At 45.1% G+C, this 18,128-nt stretch overlaps 1 protein-coding gene across 7 annotated transcripts in view; it reads right to left on the bottom strand.

Annotated features, from left to right (window-relative positions):
- The window catches only part of DGKD (diacylglycerol kinase delta), a 60,386-nt gene that overhangs the window by 6,423 nt on the left and 35,835 nt on the right, over window positions 1-18,128 (bottom strand). For 5 of the 7 annotated variants that reach the window (XR_004358737.1, XR_004358738.1, XM_032697327.1 and 2 more), the window contains 20 exons: window positions 16,015-16,123; window positions 15,132-15,271; window positions 14,316-14,400; window positions 13,660-13,754; window positions 13,459-13,558; window positions 13,032-13,305; window positions 11,151-11,306; window positions 10,277-10,405; window positions 9,245-9,341; window positions 8,855-8,965; window positions 8,052-8,148; window positions 7,225-7,332; window positions 6,497-6,610; window positions 5,955-6,089; window positions 3,576-3,727; window positions 2,703-2,814; window positions 2,444-2,536; window positions 1,955-2,074; window positions 1,516-1,633; window positions 171-301 (listed from right to left, as the gene is read on the bottom strand). Coding sequence is in view for 5 of the 7 variants with exons in the window: in XM_032697327.1 (XP_032553218.1) it covers window positions 171-301; window positions 1,516-1,633; window positions 1,955-2,074; window positions 2,444-2,536; window positions 2,703-2,814; window positions 3,576-3,727; window positions 5,955-6,089; window positions 6,497-6,610; window positions 7,225-7,332; window positions 8,052-8,148; window positions 8,855-8,965; window positions 9,245-9,341; window positions 10,277-10,405; window positions 11,151-11,306; window positions 13,032-13,305; window positions 13,459-13,558; window positions 13,660-13,754; window positions 14,316-14,400; window positions 15,132-15,271; window positions 16,015-16,123 (2,476 nt within the window). In the remaining 2 variants the exon portion in view is untranslated. Of the gene's footprint in view, window positions 1-170; window positions 302-1,515; window positions 1,634-1,954; window positions 2,075-2,118; window positions 2,308-2,443; window positions 2,537-2,702; window positions 2,815-3,575; window positions 3,728-5,954; window positions 6,090-6,496; window positions 6,611-7,224; window positions 7,333-8,051; window positions 8,149-8,854; window positions 8,966-9,244; window positions 9,342-10,276; window positions 10,406-11,150; window positions 11,307-13,031; window positions 13,306-13,458; window positions 13,559-13,659; window positions 13,755-14,315; window positions 14,401-15,131; window positions 15,272-16,014; window positions 16,124-18,128 lie in introns of those variants that run through there. The other 2 variants (XM_032697328.1, XM_032697331.1) reach the window with 2 other exon arrangements.

The raw sequence follows: 18,128 nt of genomic DNA, 5'->3' as shown, positions 1-18,128 counted from the left end.
TAAAAACCAGGTGACCTAAACCAGTGAGAAAATAAAACGAGACTGCAATGACCCTGTTCGTCTCGCCAGGGCACTGGAATGAACAGCAGGCAGACCACTTCCAAGCACATTCAGCACAGAAGTCATGCAGATGCAGCTGGCTATTTCTCATGAGCCAACCATGAAAGTACCTTGAGGTCCCTCCTTTCGAGGTGCAGGAGCTCAGAGCCCCGGACGTCATGGCGGATGAAGATATCCTTATACTCACAAAGACTGAGATGCTCAAGCCAGGCCGCAACCTCCTCCGTTCCCCAGAGGTGAACTGTCAGAGATGGAAAAGCAGGAGTGCATTGAGTACCCAGAATCCCAGGAGACAGTGAGAGATGAGGACACCACAGCACTGAGTGCCAGAGGAGGAGGGCAGCCAGGACCACAGCCTCAAACCAAGGGGAGGGCAGCATGACCTACGATCTCAAACGAAAGAGGCAGGACAGAGAAAGGTAAGAGGTGTTCCCTTAAGTAGAGGCTTGCTGTGGTACAGCCAGGAGGGAGTGCATGTTTGTTTTGATGGGATTGGATATGTTTTTTAAAGTTTACCCCCATGCTTTAGAAGAGTCAATTCACTGATACTCTTCTGTGTACAAAACAACAGGTTCATAAAATACATGATAAAGAATCACAGCCCAGATTACTTTGCTATTATGTACAATCACTTGTGCCCAGTAAACAAAATGGCAAACTCTCTCCCCCTTGTCTGAGGAAAAGAGGAGGAGTTTAGAGGTTTAGACTTCCACCTTCTTGCACAGCCTCTAACTAAGAGAATAATAAAGTTCCCAAGTTCTGGGAGGCAACGAATGAACACCAGCCTGTCAGACAGAAGGAGACTGTACCCACAACTCCATGGCAGAGGACAGGACCCAGGAGCCCACAGAACAGGTAGTACTTCTGAATTTTAGAAGAAAGCCTTCATAAGGAGAGCACAAACCAAAAATCAACTAACCCAATTTAGAGAGAAAGTATCTTGAATGGCAACTTGTTGATTCATGGCCAGTTTTTATCTAGTTACCAGTAGGATTAAAGGTCAGGGTGCACCTGTGGTGATGCTGATGCCCAACCAACTAGACATGAAACTTGATTAAAGCCTGAAGGTGAATCAATGAGAAAACAACATTTACCATATCACAGAGAATTAGCAGTGAAGAAACTGGAGTTATGCGGACTTGGGCCCCACAGTCATTTTGATACTTAAAATGCCAAAATCCTCAAATTCGCTTCCCTAAACACCCCCTGAAATATCCCTGGAAATAAGTAGAGAGAATTCTTCAGAGGGTACCTCCTGTTCCTGCTCAGGAATGTTTGCGTGGTACTGGGGGATCATGACTCAAAAAGGAGCAACAAGCTACTCTGCCACATGAAGACGACTGAGTGGACCTCCAAGAAAAGGCAGATGCAGGTGAAACAGGAGGAATATGTGAGGAGACAGACAAAGAAGAGGTAGTGTAACAAAGAGACACAGTGAATGAGCAGACTGGGTACCCGGCAGTCCCATGCTACTATGAGTCTCCTTATTTTTGTTGTTCTTCTCCTTTTTAAACTTGGTCACCAGGCGGAATTTGCCACTGCGGCTGCGTTTAGAATAATCCAGCATCTGGTTCTGCAAGGACAGAAAGGGAAAATCAGGCTCTCAGTTATAAACTGATTGGAATGAACCAAGAGCAACAACCACTGTCAAGCTCAGCTCCACGACCTTGTAAGAGAGGGAAAAAAATTCTAAACTCATTCTGATCAAGAAAGGAAAGGAAGCAGAGAAAGTTGATCCCATGTCAGCCAAGGGATCTTAGCAGGAAATTACTTTCTTTAGCCCTGGGGAGCTGAGTTTCCTTCTTAATGACGTTTTCTCACATCAGTCATACAGTCATGGCCAACTAGGGAAAAAGAGAACAGCTAGGGAAAAAATAGCCCTGGTTCTCCTCACCTCCTCATCACAGGGCTCCATAAGCTGCCACAGCCAAGGGATGTCTGCCAATTTCCTCAGCTGGAGGTCCATGTCTGCCAGGGCTGCCTGGAGCTGCTCCTTCTGGGGAGGATCTAATTGCTAGAGCAGAAATGGAAACAGAGCAGAGTTAAAACCACATGGTGGAACACACAGTCAGGCCCTTGCCTCAAAATCCCTAGCTAACAAAGCAGTTCCTCCTTATAAAAGGAAGTGCACAGCAAGCACTCTGTCCAGACCTTACCAAGTCAACAATTCTCATCTCTTCTGAGCTCCAAACTCCACAGTCTACCTTGACTGCTCATCATACCCATGTAGCAAAATCATCCTAATTCCTGGATGATAACATTTAAACTGACTGTAAAGTTACAAAGACAAGGAAGCCCAAGACCAGCAAAATGTTATGCCAAGGTAACAGGAGGAGAGGGGAAGAAGTGAGAGGCTGCTTTCCTCCTACTTTGTGTTCCTTACCAGAGCCATCTTGCCTGCCAGCAGCAGCTCTGTCTCATTGTGCAGGGCTTTGACATTATTCACCAACTCTACCACGAGGCTGCAGTTCAGACCCTGCAGGGAAGCAATTCATGCACAAGTTAAGCCTGATAGTGCAGAAGTCTGAGCAGTCAAAAGGAAGAAGTCTTACACAAGCAGGGACTACTTTTGGTCAATCAGAAAGGAAAACCAAGAGCTATGGAGCGAGGACAAAATGGGAAATGCCAAGTGAGTGACGTACCTCTGTAGACTTGGATTTAGCGTAGACTTTGTCCATAGACTTGGAGCTGGCATTGACAGCATGGGCAAGCTCCTGTTCCATGTCCTGATAGGACTGGGCTATTTCCCGAATGCTAAAGAGAGAATTAGATTGCATCAGCACATGCTCAAAGCAGGAGATCTCTTCTGACTGGGGATCTCCTCCTAACACCCATCCGAGCAACATGGGCAGGGCTGGGGCACAGGAGGGGCACAGCCCCTGGCAAAGTAGGGCAGTTCTCCCCCCCACAGTGAGCACACACAGGCAGATCTCATGGGCACAACTCCAGGCGCATGTTCAATTCTGCAAACAAACTGGGATCAGTGTGAAATACAACCCAGACATTTTAGTATGGTCACGGTGAAGTGAAAGGCAGCTGCACTTAGGGCAACTTAATTAACACTTCTCTGATGACTCTGGGAATTTTCTCTCAGAAGCCCAGACCAAGGTGCAGAATGTCTGACTAAAGGATGAAGAGATGAGCATACAGTGACTTCTTCCAAAAAAATCTCTGCTGGGCATCAGGGTTACAAGAACCCAGGTTGTCATCTGAGCTCCCAGAGAGGCTTTTGTTTCTTTTCTGATAAAAAGTAATTTATATTCAAAGATAACGGGTTCTTTCAGATTAAAGTATCCATGTTTGCTCACAACAGTAATATTTTTTGTTCATAATGGCCTAAGAAAGTTTATTCAACTTCAAACCTCGTGCAGTTGGGACAGTGCATAATGAATGAGGCTGCTTCCAGTGACATGGACCAGCACTGTAGAGGGTAAGAGTGAACAGGAACATCTCCAGAAAGTATGACTTCAGGCCCCAAAGGAGGGCTCTATCACCAAAAGCAGGTTGAGTCGCACCTGTGGATCAGAGCACCTGCAGCTTGACCAAACTGGTTGATCTGGGTGGATTCCTCTTCAGACATGATCTCTGGTTGCAGAGAGAAAGAGGAGGGTCGGGACAACTCACACTTCTGTTTGTCCTCCCAGGACTTGAGGGTGCTCTCAAATGCCTAAAAACACAACAAGCAAACTATCAGGTACCTTGTGAAGCTCCTGTAAAAACCCAACGATTGTGCCTACACCTGTAAAACATGTAGATCTGGTCCAGACACTTTTCATTGCAGGACCCAGCTGCTGAGATGCCTAGAACTTTGCTAACTAGCTGGGTGGACTGAAGTTTTCCATGCCACATGCTTGCTTTGCTTTAATTTTTGTTTAAGCATAGTTTTAGTCAAAATTGGTAGGCCAGTTCCAAGGGCCAGACTAGTAAAAATCCATCCATTTCCTACTGGTGCCAGCCTTTTCTTTTAGTAGCTCTATCACCTCTACACCTCACTATTACTGTGACACCTCAGAGCTTGAAATTAAAAATGTTCAAGGCTCCTCCATATCTGGAAGTAAATGGTGTTTCCCTAGGAACTGGTGGATCAAACAACCGAACTCAGAGCTAGGACCTGTCCTGTTTGCACCCTTACTGATATTCCTGGCAGCAGCTAGTGGTGTGGGAAGAACCAAAACAGATCCAATGCAGAAGGATCAAAACTGAATACAGTGAGAATGAAAACTGTGGAGCCCTGTGGTAAAGTAATCCCTTCCCCTACTGCCCCTCCTCCAGGACTTTGTCAGGCTCAGTCAGCTCTGTCAGCTCAGTGCAAGCTACCTGATCTCAGTCCTGCTGATGACTCTTCACTGGTCCAGATGAGGCCACATAAGGGAATTTTTTTCCATCTTCAGTTTAGGAAACTATATATCCAAAATCACATTTGAAAAATGTTACCAAAGGTACAGGGTCACATGCATGAAGAGAGGACCCCAGTTCATCAACTGAATAGGAGAGGTTTGCTCTGTGAAAGAAGGGGTGTGCCATGATCATCAAAAGGACAGCTGGAAAAACAAGGATAAGCCCATGGCCACAACAAAGTTGTGTGTTGCTCTGCAAAACTGGAACCTATTCCTCAGTAGCAATTCCATGCCTGCAAAATCAGGTCTGCAGGCAGTGAGGAATGGGATGGCACAACCATAGCCACGGCTTAATGTGGCCCAACACACAGCACACTCACAAGGGGCTGCTGTGTCCTCTCTACCTCTTGTGTTTCGCTCCACCTTCCCCACCATACCCACATATAAGCTGCCTCTCCTTTTTTCCCCTCCCTTTACCATTTCAGCAGGAATCGTGTTCCCCCTTGCTCTCTCTCTTCAGACTGGATATAAGGAAGAAATTTCATATGATGAAGGTTATGAAATGCTGGCACAGGTTGCCCAGAGGTGGCTGCCTCATCTCTGGCAACGCTCATGGTCAGGTTGGATGGGGCTTTAGGTAGCCTGGTCTAGGGGAAGGTGTCCCTGCTCTTTGCAGGGGGGTTGCACTAGATGACCTTTAAGGTCCCTCCCAACCCAAACCATTCCACGGTTCTATGATCATTACCCACAGCGGCTTTGTATGCCCACCTTTGCTTTCTCTTCATACTACCATGTTTACAACTTCCTGCCTGTATCAAGCTGCTTTCACTTTTTCTCTTTGCTCTTCTCTCTTTTCTTGTAATTCAGCAGAGGAGTCTTTTGCAGAGGACCTTGATTTGCTCTGGAAACTGGGTAAAGGGGCACTGTGGTGCAAAGTATTAAGAGCTGCTCTCAACTCAACTGTTTATGCGTGGACAGTCACAGAACTGAGAGGAATCATAAAGCCTGTTTGTGCCACAGCAAAGCCTTTATCCTCTCCTTTAGCTTACCCTCAGTCAGTAAACGAGCAGTAAAAGAGCAAGGAGGCTTCCTTATCTGCTAGTACTCATCAGATATATTTGAAAATTATGAGACTGACAAACACTTCTGAATAAGGCATGAGATGCTGCTTTACATGGTCAATGAGGGATAAGCCACATACTGAGCAGTAATGAGAAATTAAGATATTAACCATCTGAATCTAGACAATCCGTGGTAGTTGGTGAGGCAGGCACCCTGTGGGAAAAACAGCATGCAAGTGTGTTAAGAAACACTGTCACCAGGCACCTAGAAAAGGAAGTAAAATAAGCTTGCATAAACAACCTTATTTATGCCAATTCCCAAGTGGTGAATGCAAGTCTGATCACATTCTTTCCCAAAAGTTTTATGGTGTGTAACAAAATATGCTTCTTGCATTCACAAAGATAACATTCACGTGTGGCTGTTGCCACATTCTCCAGAAATATGAGACATAAAAACACGCGTGTGCTGCAAGAGTGTATGCAAGACTGCTCTTACCCTGTCTCGGGTGAGGGTCTGTGCCCTGTTCTTATGAACAATCCAAATGTAACCTGGAGGCTGGATCCAGGCCTCTCCATCCACTTGCACGGGAACTCCCTCTTCTCCAAGGATTGCTATCTTCACCGTCCGACACTGCAAGAAGTGACTGCATCAGAAAAACTCTAAAATGTTGGTTTTCCAAAAGCATGAGCCATTCTCTGTCTTTGCAAAGCCCTTCCTTAGGTGCTGTAGCTTTGGTGCTACTTGAGGCATCTGTGTCTGGGCAGCAGGGCACACCTTGCCCTTGAGCAGCAGGGAGCACTTGCTGTGTCTTTGGATGCACCTGTATTTGAGTTGTTGGTCCAACTCCTACCACAGTGAACGCTAGAAAACAATTCCACGCTCAAATTGCCCCTGAATATTCTCATTTCCAGCCCTGGTGGGTGCTCTTTCCATGGACCAGAGAGAGCACAGAGGAGGGCTTTACTGACTGAAGCTGGCTCTGAAGTCACCAGCTGGAGAGGGGGCAGGCACGAAGAGCTCACAGAAGCAGGTGATACCTGTGCAATGCGGTGGTGCTGCAGGTTGATCACACGTGACACTGCCATCTGCATGCTGCCAAACACGGCCACTACCTCCAAAATCTTGTCATCAAAGGAAGGGGCTGTAAATGTCTGCCAGATACAGGGGAGAGAGAATTCAGATGACATACAGCTCTGTTGAAGAGGTTTCCTTTAACCCCTTACTGGTGCAGATCTGGGGGTCGGCTTTCAAATGTGCTCTTTAATCTGTATAAAATTAACAAGGCTTGAAGCTGACAATCTGCAGTGAACTAGCAGGGAGGAAAAGAGGCTTGATAGCTCCACTGTGCTTCCAATGGCTAAAGTATAACGCAGACACACAGGCTGTAGGACACAAGGCAATAATTATTCTTCACAGAGTAGGCACTCCTTCAATAAATACAATAAATACAATGTTTCTGAGTAAATCTACCTGCCTTTGCCTTCAAGGGGCTTTACTTCTCCGCCAGTCCATGGTGACAAGGTCAACCTAAAACACTTCCTGCAGCTCCAAATAGTCTGGTGATGTTTCTACTGAATCATTACAGACTGCCTAGGTACGAAGCTGCTGAAGACTGAATTTCAGTATCTTACCCACTTCCCAAAGAAAGTACAAGCAGACAGGTCCCTTGACCTCTTCTTGCAAGTACTATTCTCAGGGGCTCTGACTTCCTTCAAAAGCAACAGTAAGTAGAAACATTTCCTGGATTGCCTTAGAGAATACTCACATCATCTTCCTTGGTTCCCCCCCAGAAGTTGGTGCCTCCTGCGTAGCTGGGGATGTTGAGTACAGCAATCCCCTGGAGACTGGGCAGAGGGATTGGCCTCCCATCACACTGCACAGAAAAGAAGGCAACACTGCTCTCAGCCCAGCAGGAGAGAGCCCCTCCTGCCAGACCACATGCTCTAAGAACAGAAAACAGCCAACACAGCTTAGTTATACATTAATTCAGGTTTCTTCCCGTTTATTTTTGACCTAGCAGAGTAGAAGGTATCCACTCAAGTCTCAAGAGCCACGCCTCTTTTGGCAGACATGGATTTTAGAGAGATACTGTTGCTTCTTTTCCTCTAACAGGAACAGGGAACACCTGAGAGGCTTGGCAAAACCTTGTGGTTTATTCCTCCAGAAAGGGGAATAAAACTCACGAAACACCCATGTGATGAGGGTCTCCTCCTGCAAGTTACCTGTTTATGTTTTATATGGCCTATACAATAGTAATTTTATCCAGTCAGATGCACATTATAGCACAGTCAAATCAAGAGCTTTCCACTGCACCTACTATTTAAAATGATGTGTTCACATTAGATACCACATGTACCATAACAATCCATGCTGAACACTGAGCTGGGAACAGCAAATACTTTACAGCGAGATGATACTTCCCTTATGGTCTGAAAATACAAGTTATCCTCCAGAACCAGGAAAAGCCACTTTTAGTTGTATCAGGCAGGCAAATGTCACTAAGTAGAATCACCATGCCAAAGTCACAGTGCCCCAAGGAGATGCAATTAGGCATCCCAGTTTTAGGAACAGAAGAGCATGCTAATTCCTCACCTCCAGCAAGACTTTCTGCTCCAGGTTTTTATACGTTCTGTGCAGCAGCTCCTTGGTCCCCAACACTCCGTACCACATCATGTTCTTTGTACGACTTCTAAGGGGGCAAATCAAAAGAGAAGAAGTCAGCACAGACATTTACCCTTTCACCAAGAAGGAAGAAAACCCTCACATTGAAATGATACCTGCTATGTCCTAAAACACAAAGGTGCTCTGCTTCCAAAAGGGTCAAGCACTCCGAGTGGTCACCATATGTGTTAGGGAACTACTTCCCTTTAAATACGTGTCAGGTAGGAATTGAGGATGACTGAGTAACACAGGCTACCAGGAACATACACAGACTCCCCTGGCATAGAACTTGTCCATCTCCTACATCAGGACATCAACAGTGTTTGGCTGTATTAGCTCAAGTACAGCAAATGTACTAATCCTGGGCTACACAAAGCATCCTGCAGCTGCCCAGGTATTCAAAAGGCCAAACCCGAAGTCTGTATTAAGACAGGATCAAGGCCAAAACCAGCCTCTTGTGGCTAAATAGCCCAGGAGAAAAACCTTTGAGATGACATAAAAAGAACAAATGCACTCAATTTACACCAACATAACTACTTAAAGACCTTATAGCATAATAAATCAGTAATAAATCAGTAATTTATCTCCTCTGTCATGATTTCAAGCCTCGAAGGAGATTATTTACACAACACACCTATTCAGCACATGTGTACACAATCAGCTTCCAAACCACAGAAGAATGAAGTGGTTTCAGTCACTTCTAGCATCAATCCAAAGGTCAAAGCCAAACCCACCTGCATTTCTCCGGGTGCTCATCACGTTTGTTGTTGAAGTCCAAAGAAATCTTTGCATCCAGTCCAATTCCAAAGTAATTATTCATGACACACTTCTCTGTGTAACATTCACTGTCAATCAGAACAAAACTCCCATTCGTAACTCTGGGTACCATTTGATGTGTATCTCACATAGAATCCCAGAGTCACTCAGGGTGGAAAAGACCATCCAGCCCAACTGTGTCCAACGTGTAACTGCGTGTCTAACTCCATAAGCTGCCATTCCCTGGCACCCAGTCATGTAAGTCTGGGCTGCTGCAGCCTGTTACTCTGCTCTGGAAGCAATCCACTTCTCCTGAGGTCTCTTTGGAAATGCCCACTCCCTCTCTTCAAACTCCTGCACATACTCACAGATTTTCAGGCTCAGAGTTAAAGGGATCGGCGTGAATCAGCAACCGGCTGATGACAGAGCTCCCAGGCAAAGAACCAGACATGCCAGCACGGATATCTGTAGGAAAATTGACCATGGAGGAGAGTGCAGCAGCTAATCATAAGCAGAAAGCAGGTAACTTCAATCTCCAAGACAAGATAACAAGAGTTAATGTATTCTGCCCTGTCATTCGTGGAGAAAGCAAACAGCATTAGTGCTTTCTTCCACTCCAGAGCCTTAGCTCTTTTGACAAGCAGAAGGATTTCTGGGAATGCCTGCTGGGTCTCTGCCTGACAGTGTATTGCCTAAGGTCAGCAGCACAGTTGTACAGGAACATGGAAAAGGGCAATAGGAGTGTTCTCTGCAGTAGCCTTTTTGTTCCAGGGTGAGACACGCAGTGTCCCTCCTCCAGTTAGTGTAGTAAGAGTAAAGTTACCCAAGTTGCTCAAGAACTACTGTCTCCTGCTTCTTAAATTATCAACTGGTGACCCACAAACAGTAGGTTTGTCAGAGAGAAAGGAAATTACTTGCCTCTAGAAGAGGCAATTTGTACAAGTAATTTGGAGGAAGAGGTGGAAGGACACTGCCACAGTGATGGGGAGAAGCTGCTGCTCAAGATGTGGGAGGTGGGAATTTTGCTGGGTCTGTGCACTTCCAGTGACTTCAGTTGTCACATGAAGGGACTCCCAACCTATGGCTGCCACTCTTCAGAAACCTTTCTCATATCTCCCTTCTCTAGGTTACTTTGAGATCAGCATCTCCTTGCAATTGGCACCTAAACTCTGCCACTTCACAGTGTTAATGATAATCTGTGTCTAGGTCTTAGCTACAAACTGGAAATTATTGCAGCTCACTCCGAGCCTCCTCTTGAAGTCATCCATAAGGGGATTTCTCTCCTGCACAAAAGAGCATCTGGCAGGACAATTTCATGTTTTCTTGTGGGGACTGCAGCCTGTGCTACTGTCACCCATGCTCCAGCTGGCTGCCTGGGAAGAGGTGGGTGTTACACTTACTTGGGTAGAGGATTTTTGTGTTCAGCATTGGCAAGTTGTCCCGGTTTCCTGTCTGGGGAGGAAGAGATGCAGAGCTGCCCAGCGACAAACTTCCTTTGTTTATTAGTCTTTCGCAAGGAGACTTGGAGGCTGTAAAACACAACACAAACATGGCTATTGACAAACAATGCTGTGATTCAGACCAGCACAGTCCAAGCAGCAAGACTGGGTCAGGACTCACTCAACAGCAAAACACTTGAGCCACCAGAAAACAAAGAGTTGACAGAACCAGTCATTAAGAGACAGAGACAACACATATGTGCTGCCAGAAAACCTCACAGACTAGAAGCACCAAAATGCCACGTGAAAAATGTTACAAATGGAGATGAAAAAAAGCTGGTGCCAGCAGCATAAGACAATGGCTCCCAATCAACACTCAGGGAAGTTTCAAATATATCTGCAGTGCTCAGGGATCTCTAACAAATTACTCAAATAACAGTCATTAAAGCAAACTGGCTGCTGTTCTCTGTCATCTGCAAAGGATGGCAGGGAAATGTCGCCAGGTACATGACATGAAAAATGCTCAAGACCGTCCTTGTCCAAGCACTGAAAGCCAAGAGAACCCAGATTACTGGCTAAGGTGCAAGAAAATTCATCACTCCTAGGCTCCATATGCTACGAGCACAGACCAGCCATCAGAGAGGCAGCAAAAAGTGGGGTGTATAATGCACAGGCTACAGCACAGAAACATGCAGGGCCTGAAGAGCAATCATGCAAAAATTAGAGAAAAACACAACACACCAGGTAATACATGTAACACCACCTTCCCTTTCTACAACTAACAGAACTGGAATGCACAGGCAAGACCTGCCTGGTGGTGGCTCCAGAGCAGTACCTTTCCTCCTCCCCTTGGACACTCCACAGCTGCTGCTGTGTGATGACTGCAGGGACATTTTATCCTCGTTCCTCAGCTCCTTGCCCTCCTCAGAGGATGACAGACTAAGCAGGAAACCCTCTTGCTCCTGGGTCTGGGCATTTTGCTCATCTACAGCTGTATGGAGACAGAAAGTAGGTGAGTTTCTCACAGGAATACCTCCTACTGATGTAAATAAAAACAGGATGGGACTCTACATGTCCCGATTCCTTAAAGGAAAGAACAGGAATAACAAAAAGCTCAGGTACTCAGACATCTTGAGATGTAAACTGTGTTACAGGTGATGGGCTTCCATTTATTTGCATTTAGATGTTGCCAGGAATTCTAACCAGACAGACATGAAGCGACTAATGAATTTTCTGTTTGTTTAATCTGTAGTGGTGCAATAACATAAGCCACTTGAAAAGGGCACTTAGACACATATAATGGAGGAGGAAGAAAATAGCAGTTGGTAAAAACCAATTCAAACAAAGGGAAGAATCAGATTACATACTTTGGAAGAAGAAAAACAGTTTGGAAAAGTTGAACAAACACATCTGAAATGTAACTGGAGTTTGCTGGAGAGCTGACATGATTTAAACACTAGCATGCTGCCTAAAGAAATCAAAACTTCCTTTGCATGTAATCAACAGGCCTTTCCCTCCCCAGCAGCCCTTGCCAGAGCACAGCTCTAAACTGACCACAGCTACTCTACCAGCTCCTCGCCTCCACAGGGGGACGAGCTCCCCTTCTTGCAGTCTCTTCCCCTCCCTTGTGCTGACTTTGGAGTTCCTCAAAATTAGCCACAAGGCAATCCAACCCACCAACCCATCAGAAACAGAAACACTTCAGGCTGGATTAAGCAAATTGCTTGGGCTCCAAAAGAACTCCACAGACACCAAACTGGCCTAAGGTAAGCAGCAGCAAAGTGGGGCAGCAGCGAGGTCAAGGCCTCTATTTCACCAGAAGCAGGCTTTTTGCTCCACTTCCATCATCCCATCCTACTTCACCTTCAGGATAGGTTGTATACAGTGTTGCAGTGCTGGAAATCCAGGCAACACTGCAATGCTTTGTAACTTACTACACAGTTGTTCATAGCGCACGTTTGGGTGTGCCCCGGTGTCACATCTGCAACTTCAATGCTTTTACCTCCAGTGACAAGCTGTAAAGTATTTCCTTTGGTCTCAGTTAAACCCTTGTTTATGACTAACATCTGGAAAACTGATGCCTTTCAAAGGAAATAAAACTTTGAGCTATGGGGGGTGTGCCCGGACAGAGACAAGAGTCAAGATGTGGAGAAGAAGGTCACATGCCTAAGAAGTTAATAACAGAACAGAACTGATTTGTACCAAAAGTGCAGCATTGTAAGTTTTTCCCAGGGACAAAGCTTGTCCAAGAAGTTCCTGCCTGCTCTTGCAGTTGTGCCACAGCAATGTTTTGCTCGGCTCTGCTATAAAGAGATTTCTGAAATAATCCAAGTTAAAACACTTAAAATGCTTTTTTCCCCAAGTATTTTCAGATCTGTTTTACAGCAAGGTCATACAAACAGCTGCACTGACACAGTTGTGGTATGGGTGGGGACAGACAGGAAATGCAAATTAACAGAGTGTGGGAGGGCAGGAACTTCCTAAACCAGCCCAATGGGAGAGAAGACACCTTGATCTTCAGGCTCATTTACCAAGCAATGTGTCCAAAAGGTGGGTTTGGCAGAGATGGCACAGAAACTAAATAACCAGGCTTACTGAGTAGCATCTCTAGCTCAGGAGAGCTGTTGGCAGTAAAGAACCCTACTGCCCTGGAACAAAGAAAATGTCTTCTACTCAAGAGGCTGTAGAGGTGCCAAGCAGGACTCCTGACAGTCACCTTTCTCTGCGTGCTCTATGATCTGGCGAATGGCCTTTTTCAGGCTGTTGGCCCTCAGCATGAGCTGCTCCCGGGGCCGGAATATCTGGGGCCGCGCCGTGCAGGACGAGCCCACCGAGCGCTCGCTCGAGGAGTCGCAGGCGCTGCCCGACCCATCCCCGTCCTCGGTCTCCTCTGCAATGGTGGGAGGAGGGTTTGGCAGAGAAGAAGATGCTTGAGATTCATCATTCAGCGTCTTCAGCAATGAGTCCAGCTTCTCCTTCAGGACACAACACTACAAGGAGAAGAAAAACATTTGAGTAGAACTAACAGTAGCCTGGGTAGCTCATTTTTTTAGTGCCTGCTGAACTGCCGCTGTCCTAGTTCTCTGCAAACAGAGCAGTTTTACATTTTAGAAGTAGAAAGCCAAACAATTTTCAAATTTTACCTTCCTGGCCATGACCTCTGATTCCTCTGAGCTTTCTGTTGCCTTCTCATAGGCTTTCCCTACTCGAGCCACAAAATCCTTCACTGTCTCACAAAGCACCCTGGACAAAGGAGGGAGTGAAAACGAAGTCATGCGAAGATTGTCACAGGATTTTCACACACTGCAGATTTCACTTAAAGAAGTTGTCCTCCAAGTACTCACTTGGCTGAGGAGATGACCACTGAGTGTTGGTCAGAAGTCAAAATTTTGGACAAATGAGCAGCCACTGAGTCTTCATAGCAGAGAATCTTCTGCACCTGTTGACAGTCAGAAACAAGTCATTGGGGTGCTGCTTCCCAACATTACAACACATGCTGTGCAACCCTGGCTCCCCAGAGAGTACCGATGACTCTACCGGTTCTTTTTGCCCTGGAAAAGTTCCACAGTCCAGGGCTCAGTTACTCACTGAAGACCTGAATCTGATGAAAAAACTACTTCTGAACCTAGAAACGATCAGCAGTGCAGTTCTTAGAGTCTGATCAACGGCAGATCTAAAAGCACTTTTTTTATGACTGCTATGCAGCTTGTCACTATTTCAACAACTTTTTGTCATGACAGCAAATAAAAGTCAATTATTTCTTTTCTGTCCTGTTCCCAGGATCTTCTCCTCATCCCTCATTCTGCTTGTTGACTCTGGTAACCCAACCTCCATCCTTCTCAATAATACTTCATTGCCTTAAAGCTCCAGATCTTTGCAGCTCTGGCTGCACCCAAGCCATGGCTCAGGTCTGCTCCACTGGAGCTCAACCACTGTCTCCCATCTGATCTGCTCCAAGGCTGGTGCTCCAGTCCCCTGCTCTCTGCATCCTGGGAAGTACCTCTGAGTCCTCACTGAAATCCTCAGTGACTGTGGAAGTAGAGGCCTGGCGAGGGAGTTTGGTTTCATACACCATGATGCTCCACCTGTTGAAAACCACACTTGTCACTACAATGCAGATGATTTCATCCTTTACCCAAAGGACATAACAGGTTAGAACCTCAAGGTAGGACAAACTGCACTATGGGAGGCCATGACCGATACACAGAAGCCACAGAGTTAAAATGGAAATGCAGAGGGGCTGAACTAGGGAAGAGGAAGGATGACAAGATGAACAAATATTCTACAGCACAGGGAACTTCCCTGTACTTCTTCTCTCTCCACAGAAATTCTACAGGCATTACTCAATTCAACACAAAAGATGCCAAAATGCAACTCTAAAAACAAGAAGCATTTCTAAATGTACGAAAATATAGGAGGTATCAATACTAGGGGCAGACATCCACTTCTGCATTCAGCTTTCATTTCTGAGCCAAACTCAAGATAAATTGCTTCCAGTTTACCAAGAAAAAACATAGCTTAAAAAAATAAGTCATGACTTTAAGGGAGAAAAATTCAATTGATGAGAACTCTGGAACAGAAGAGAGGACACAGGACATCAGACAATTCCACTTGTTACTGTTCTGCAGCAGTGACATGGAAAGCCAGACCACCTTCTGTTGCTAGAGGGTGACAGGGGATTATAAAAAAAAAAATGTTATCTGGTATTAGCAAGAGGTCCAGCAGCTTGGCAGAACCAAGACAGCTCCGTTCTCCCCTGGAAGGATATTTTCACACAACTCTTGCACAGCAGAGGATGTTAGTGACGGTTACTCACCTGTCCAGCATTTTGGTACTGGCCCTCTCCAGCTTCTCCAGGATCTGTGGGAGCTGGGTGTCATCATCACAAGCAGACCCCCAGCCTAACACACGGGCAAGGTCATTCCCTGTTCCCAAGGGCAGCACTCCCAGCTGGCACTGCATTAGAGAAAAGGAAACCAAAAGTGATATTCAAATGGGAAAATGCAAGCCAGGAACAGCCACAAGTAACTTTACTGATTCCTTAACACACCAGTCACTGAGAAACAACTAATCCCAGGGTGGGGAGAAAGTAACTGGATGGGGAAAACAGCCAGGAGAGCATGCAAATGTAGAAAAATTTCCTCTGCTTTTAGTTGTTAATTGAGAGGGAAGCATTTTACAGCTACTACCTGAAGGAGCACATCGCTGAAGTAACCCCTCCTACAGAGGTTTGTATGTAACCATCAGGTGGTGCTGTTGTGTTTCTGTAAAATTAGCAGACACAGCTCCCAGACAAAATGGAAACTAAAATTAAAACACCTACTCCAATGAAGTTTCTGCCTATGCCAAGACTCCAGAATTACACCACGAGAATTAAAGGGATGAGGAATTAAACAGATGAGGAGCACAGGTCACGTGGAACTCCCAAGTTTTCTAACTGCAGCCCTTTCAGAGCATGTCTCTGCTGGCAAGGGAACAGGAGTACTCCAAAAGCTTCATCTTGTGGAGGAGCACTGGAGTCAGGAATATTGAATTAATCCATTCCTGCTTCTGGCAGAAAACTCGGGAAGAGCACTGCTGTGGGTGAGCTTCCAGCAGCTTCAGTCCCGGGGCAAACTACAGCTGCATGACCAAGGAAAGCCTCTTCAGCCCATGCTGTTACTTCATTCCTTCACCCCACCAAGCTCCTGGGCAGGTACCTGTTTGTGAAGGTTGAGGCTATCAATCTCAGAGAGAACCCAGCCAACACTTCCATCCCCACCACAAACCAGGATCCGGAAAGTGTCAAATTTCTGGAATAAGCGTAAACTACAGAGGAGAGAAAGAAAAAAAGCAAGAGGGAAAACCAATAAGCTGTTACAGAAAGAAATGATAAACAATTCCAATCCAGGTAATGAACATGGCAGCTTTGCTTACTGTAGGCTCTGATTTCACAATGAGTACAGGTCACTGTCACACTACAGATGAATTAAAATGGTTATAATTAAGGAATTATAAATACAGCCAAGCAACTTACAATGGCTATTCATATCTCCCAGACATGCTCTGCTACTAAAGCAGGGCACTTTTGTCTGTACAGAAGAGGAAACAAGCATGTGATAGCTGATTATCCATTGAATTAACTCCTTTTTGCAGCCTCACACCACTTACTTGTCACTGTTGGACTGCTCTGAGGCCACACAATCAAAGTAAAGCTTCAAGACAGGGAACTTCATGCAGTCACTCAGCAAGGAGACAACTGCAAGAGAATGTAAAGCCTCACAAGCTTTAGTCCTCCTTCCAGAAAAGCAACACAAACCAATACTCTGGCACCTGGTCTGCCCTGCAGGCAGGCAAACAGCTCAGCAGGGTGAGTTGCTCTATTCACCCTTTCCATAATAATTAAAAACCTCTCCTCAAGCTGTTTGAAACTGTGCTTCTTACTGAACATCTTCAGGACCTACTACCTGCTTTTACTTTGGTTTTACATGTATGTTTTTTATTATTATTATTACCTAAACAGGATTTGACAGAGCACATGGAAATCCTTATTTTATCAGGCATTGCTGACACACAAAAAATGGCTACAAGAAATGACAACATCTTATGGTACAGTCTAACTGGCACCAGCTGAAAATATTTAAATTATCAAGAAGCAGCCTTTACCCTATACTATCACTTCCCTTTTCAGAGAGCATAGAAGAGCAGCTGTTTTAGAAGGTGTGCACCACAGCTTGAGAAAGTAACTGATTCCCTCCCTTCCATTCTCTCCTGCTTAAAAGCAAAATTCCTCTCTCCAGTCAGTCCAACTGGGGAAGGGAAGAAGAAAAACACTTAATTTTACAAGTCTTCTTAGTTTTCAGCCAAACACATCCCCTGGATACTGCATACTGCAGTTTTAAATGCCAGTGTTTTGCAATGTGCTATGGCAAAGAACACAGGAGTTCTCAGGAGACCAGAACCCAATGGTCACTCATCCAGGAGTAGACACTCCTAGATTTAGTTCTCTGCATCTACAGATCTAGTCAAAGACTTGGAGTCACAGTCAGAAAAGGATGAGGGAAATTTACCTTGTGTTGGCTCTTATTATAAGGAGTATCAATTCACAACAAAAGTTACTCAAATCTGATGCAACAGAAAACCACTTGGAAGTGGGCAAACTAAAGACTAAACCTTTTTTTTAAATGAGAGTTGCAGAAATACATTAAAGAAATTTATTCCACAGCATTCTCTCTTTTTTTTAATCTACAGATATTCTAGTTAAAAAGTCTGAAATGTCACCAAGATCCCAGGGCAGAACCAACTTTACCAAATGCACTCATAAGAGATCTTTCCCCAATATCATCATAAAATCTTTAAGGGATGGAAGTTTCACATACTTCCCAGGTAAGTTATTTCTCGATAAATATCATTTTGACAATATTAATTTTCTATCCATGATATCTGTCTGTTCACTTGAGTTAACTGAAGTTAATTCTCCTTAGCAGTAATCAGGATGCCTGTTACAATCTGTTTGCAGACAAGTTTTCTTCTGGATTCAAGCTTTCTATGCTTGGTCTTCTTCCAGGGGAGTGTTTCTGGAATTCCCCCAAAAGGCCTCAAGTTGTCCTGCTGTTACTCATGAATGGAAATAATAACCTTTTCAACAACATTTTTGGTTTTAGCTAATCAATAACACTAAACACAGAGGGAGGAAAACCCCTCCAAATTTTCTAAGTGGTCAGTTTTCTCCGAGGAATAGGTTCCTTGTTATATTTGAGGATGAGCTTAACCAAATAAATCCCTTGTACTTCTCTGGTATTTACAAGGAATGTGTGTTTCTACAGAATATCTG

This window comes from Chiroxiphia lanceolata, chromosome 10, assembly GCF_009829145.1.
Source record: "Chiroxiphia lanceolata isolate bChiLan1 chromosome 10, bChiLan1.pri, whole genome shotgun sequence".
Taxonomy (NCBI): Eukaryota; Metazoa; Chordata; class Aves; order Passeriformes; family Pipridae; genus Chiroxiphia; species Chiroxiphia lanceolata.
The sequence above is the reverse complement of the archived record's forward strand: the minus strand, read 5'-3'. Positions and strand labels throughout refer to the sequence as shown.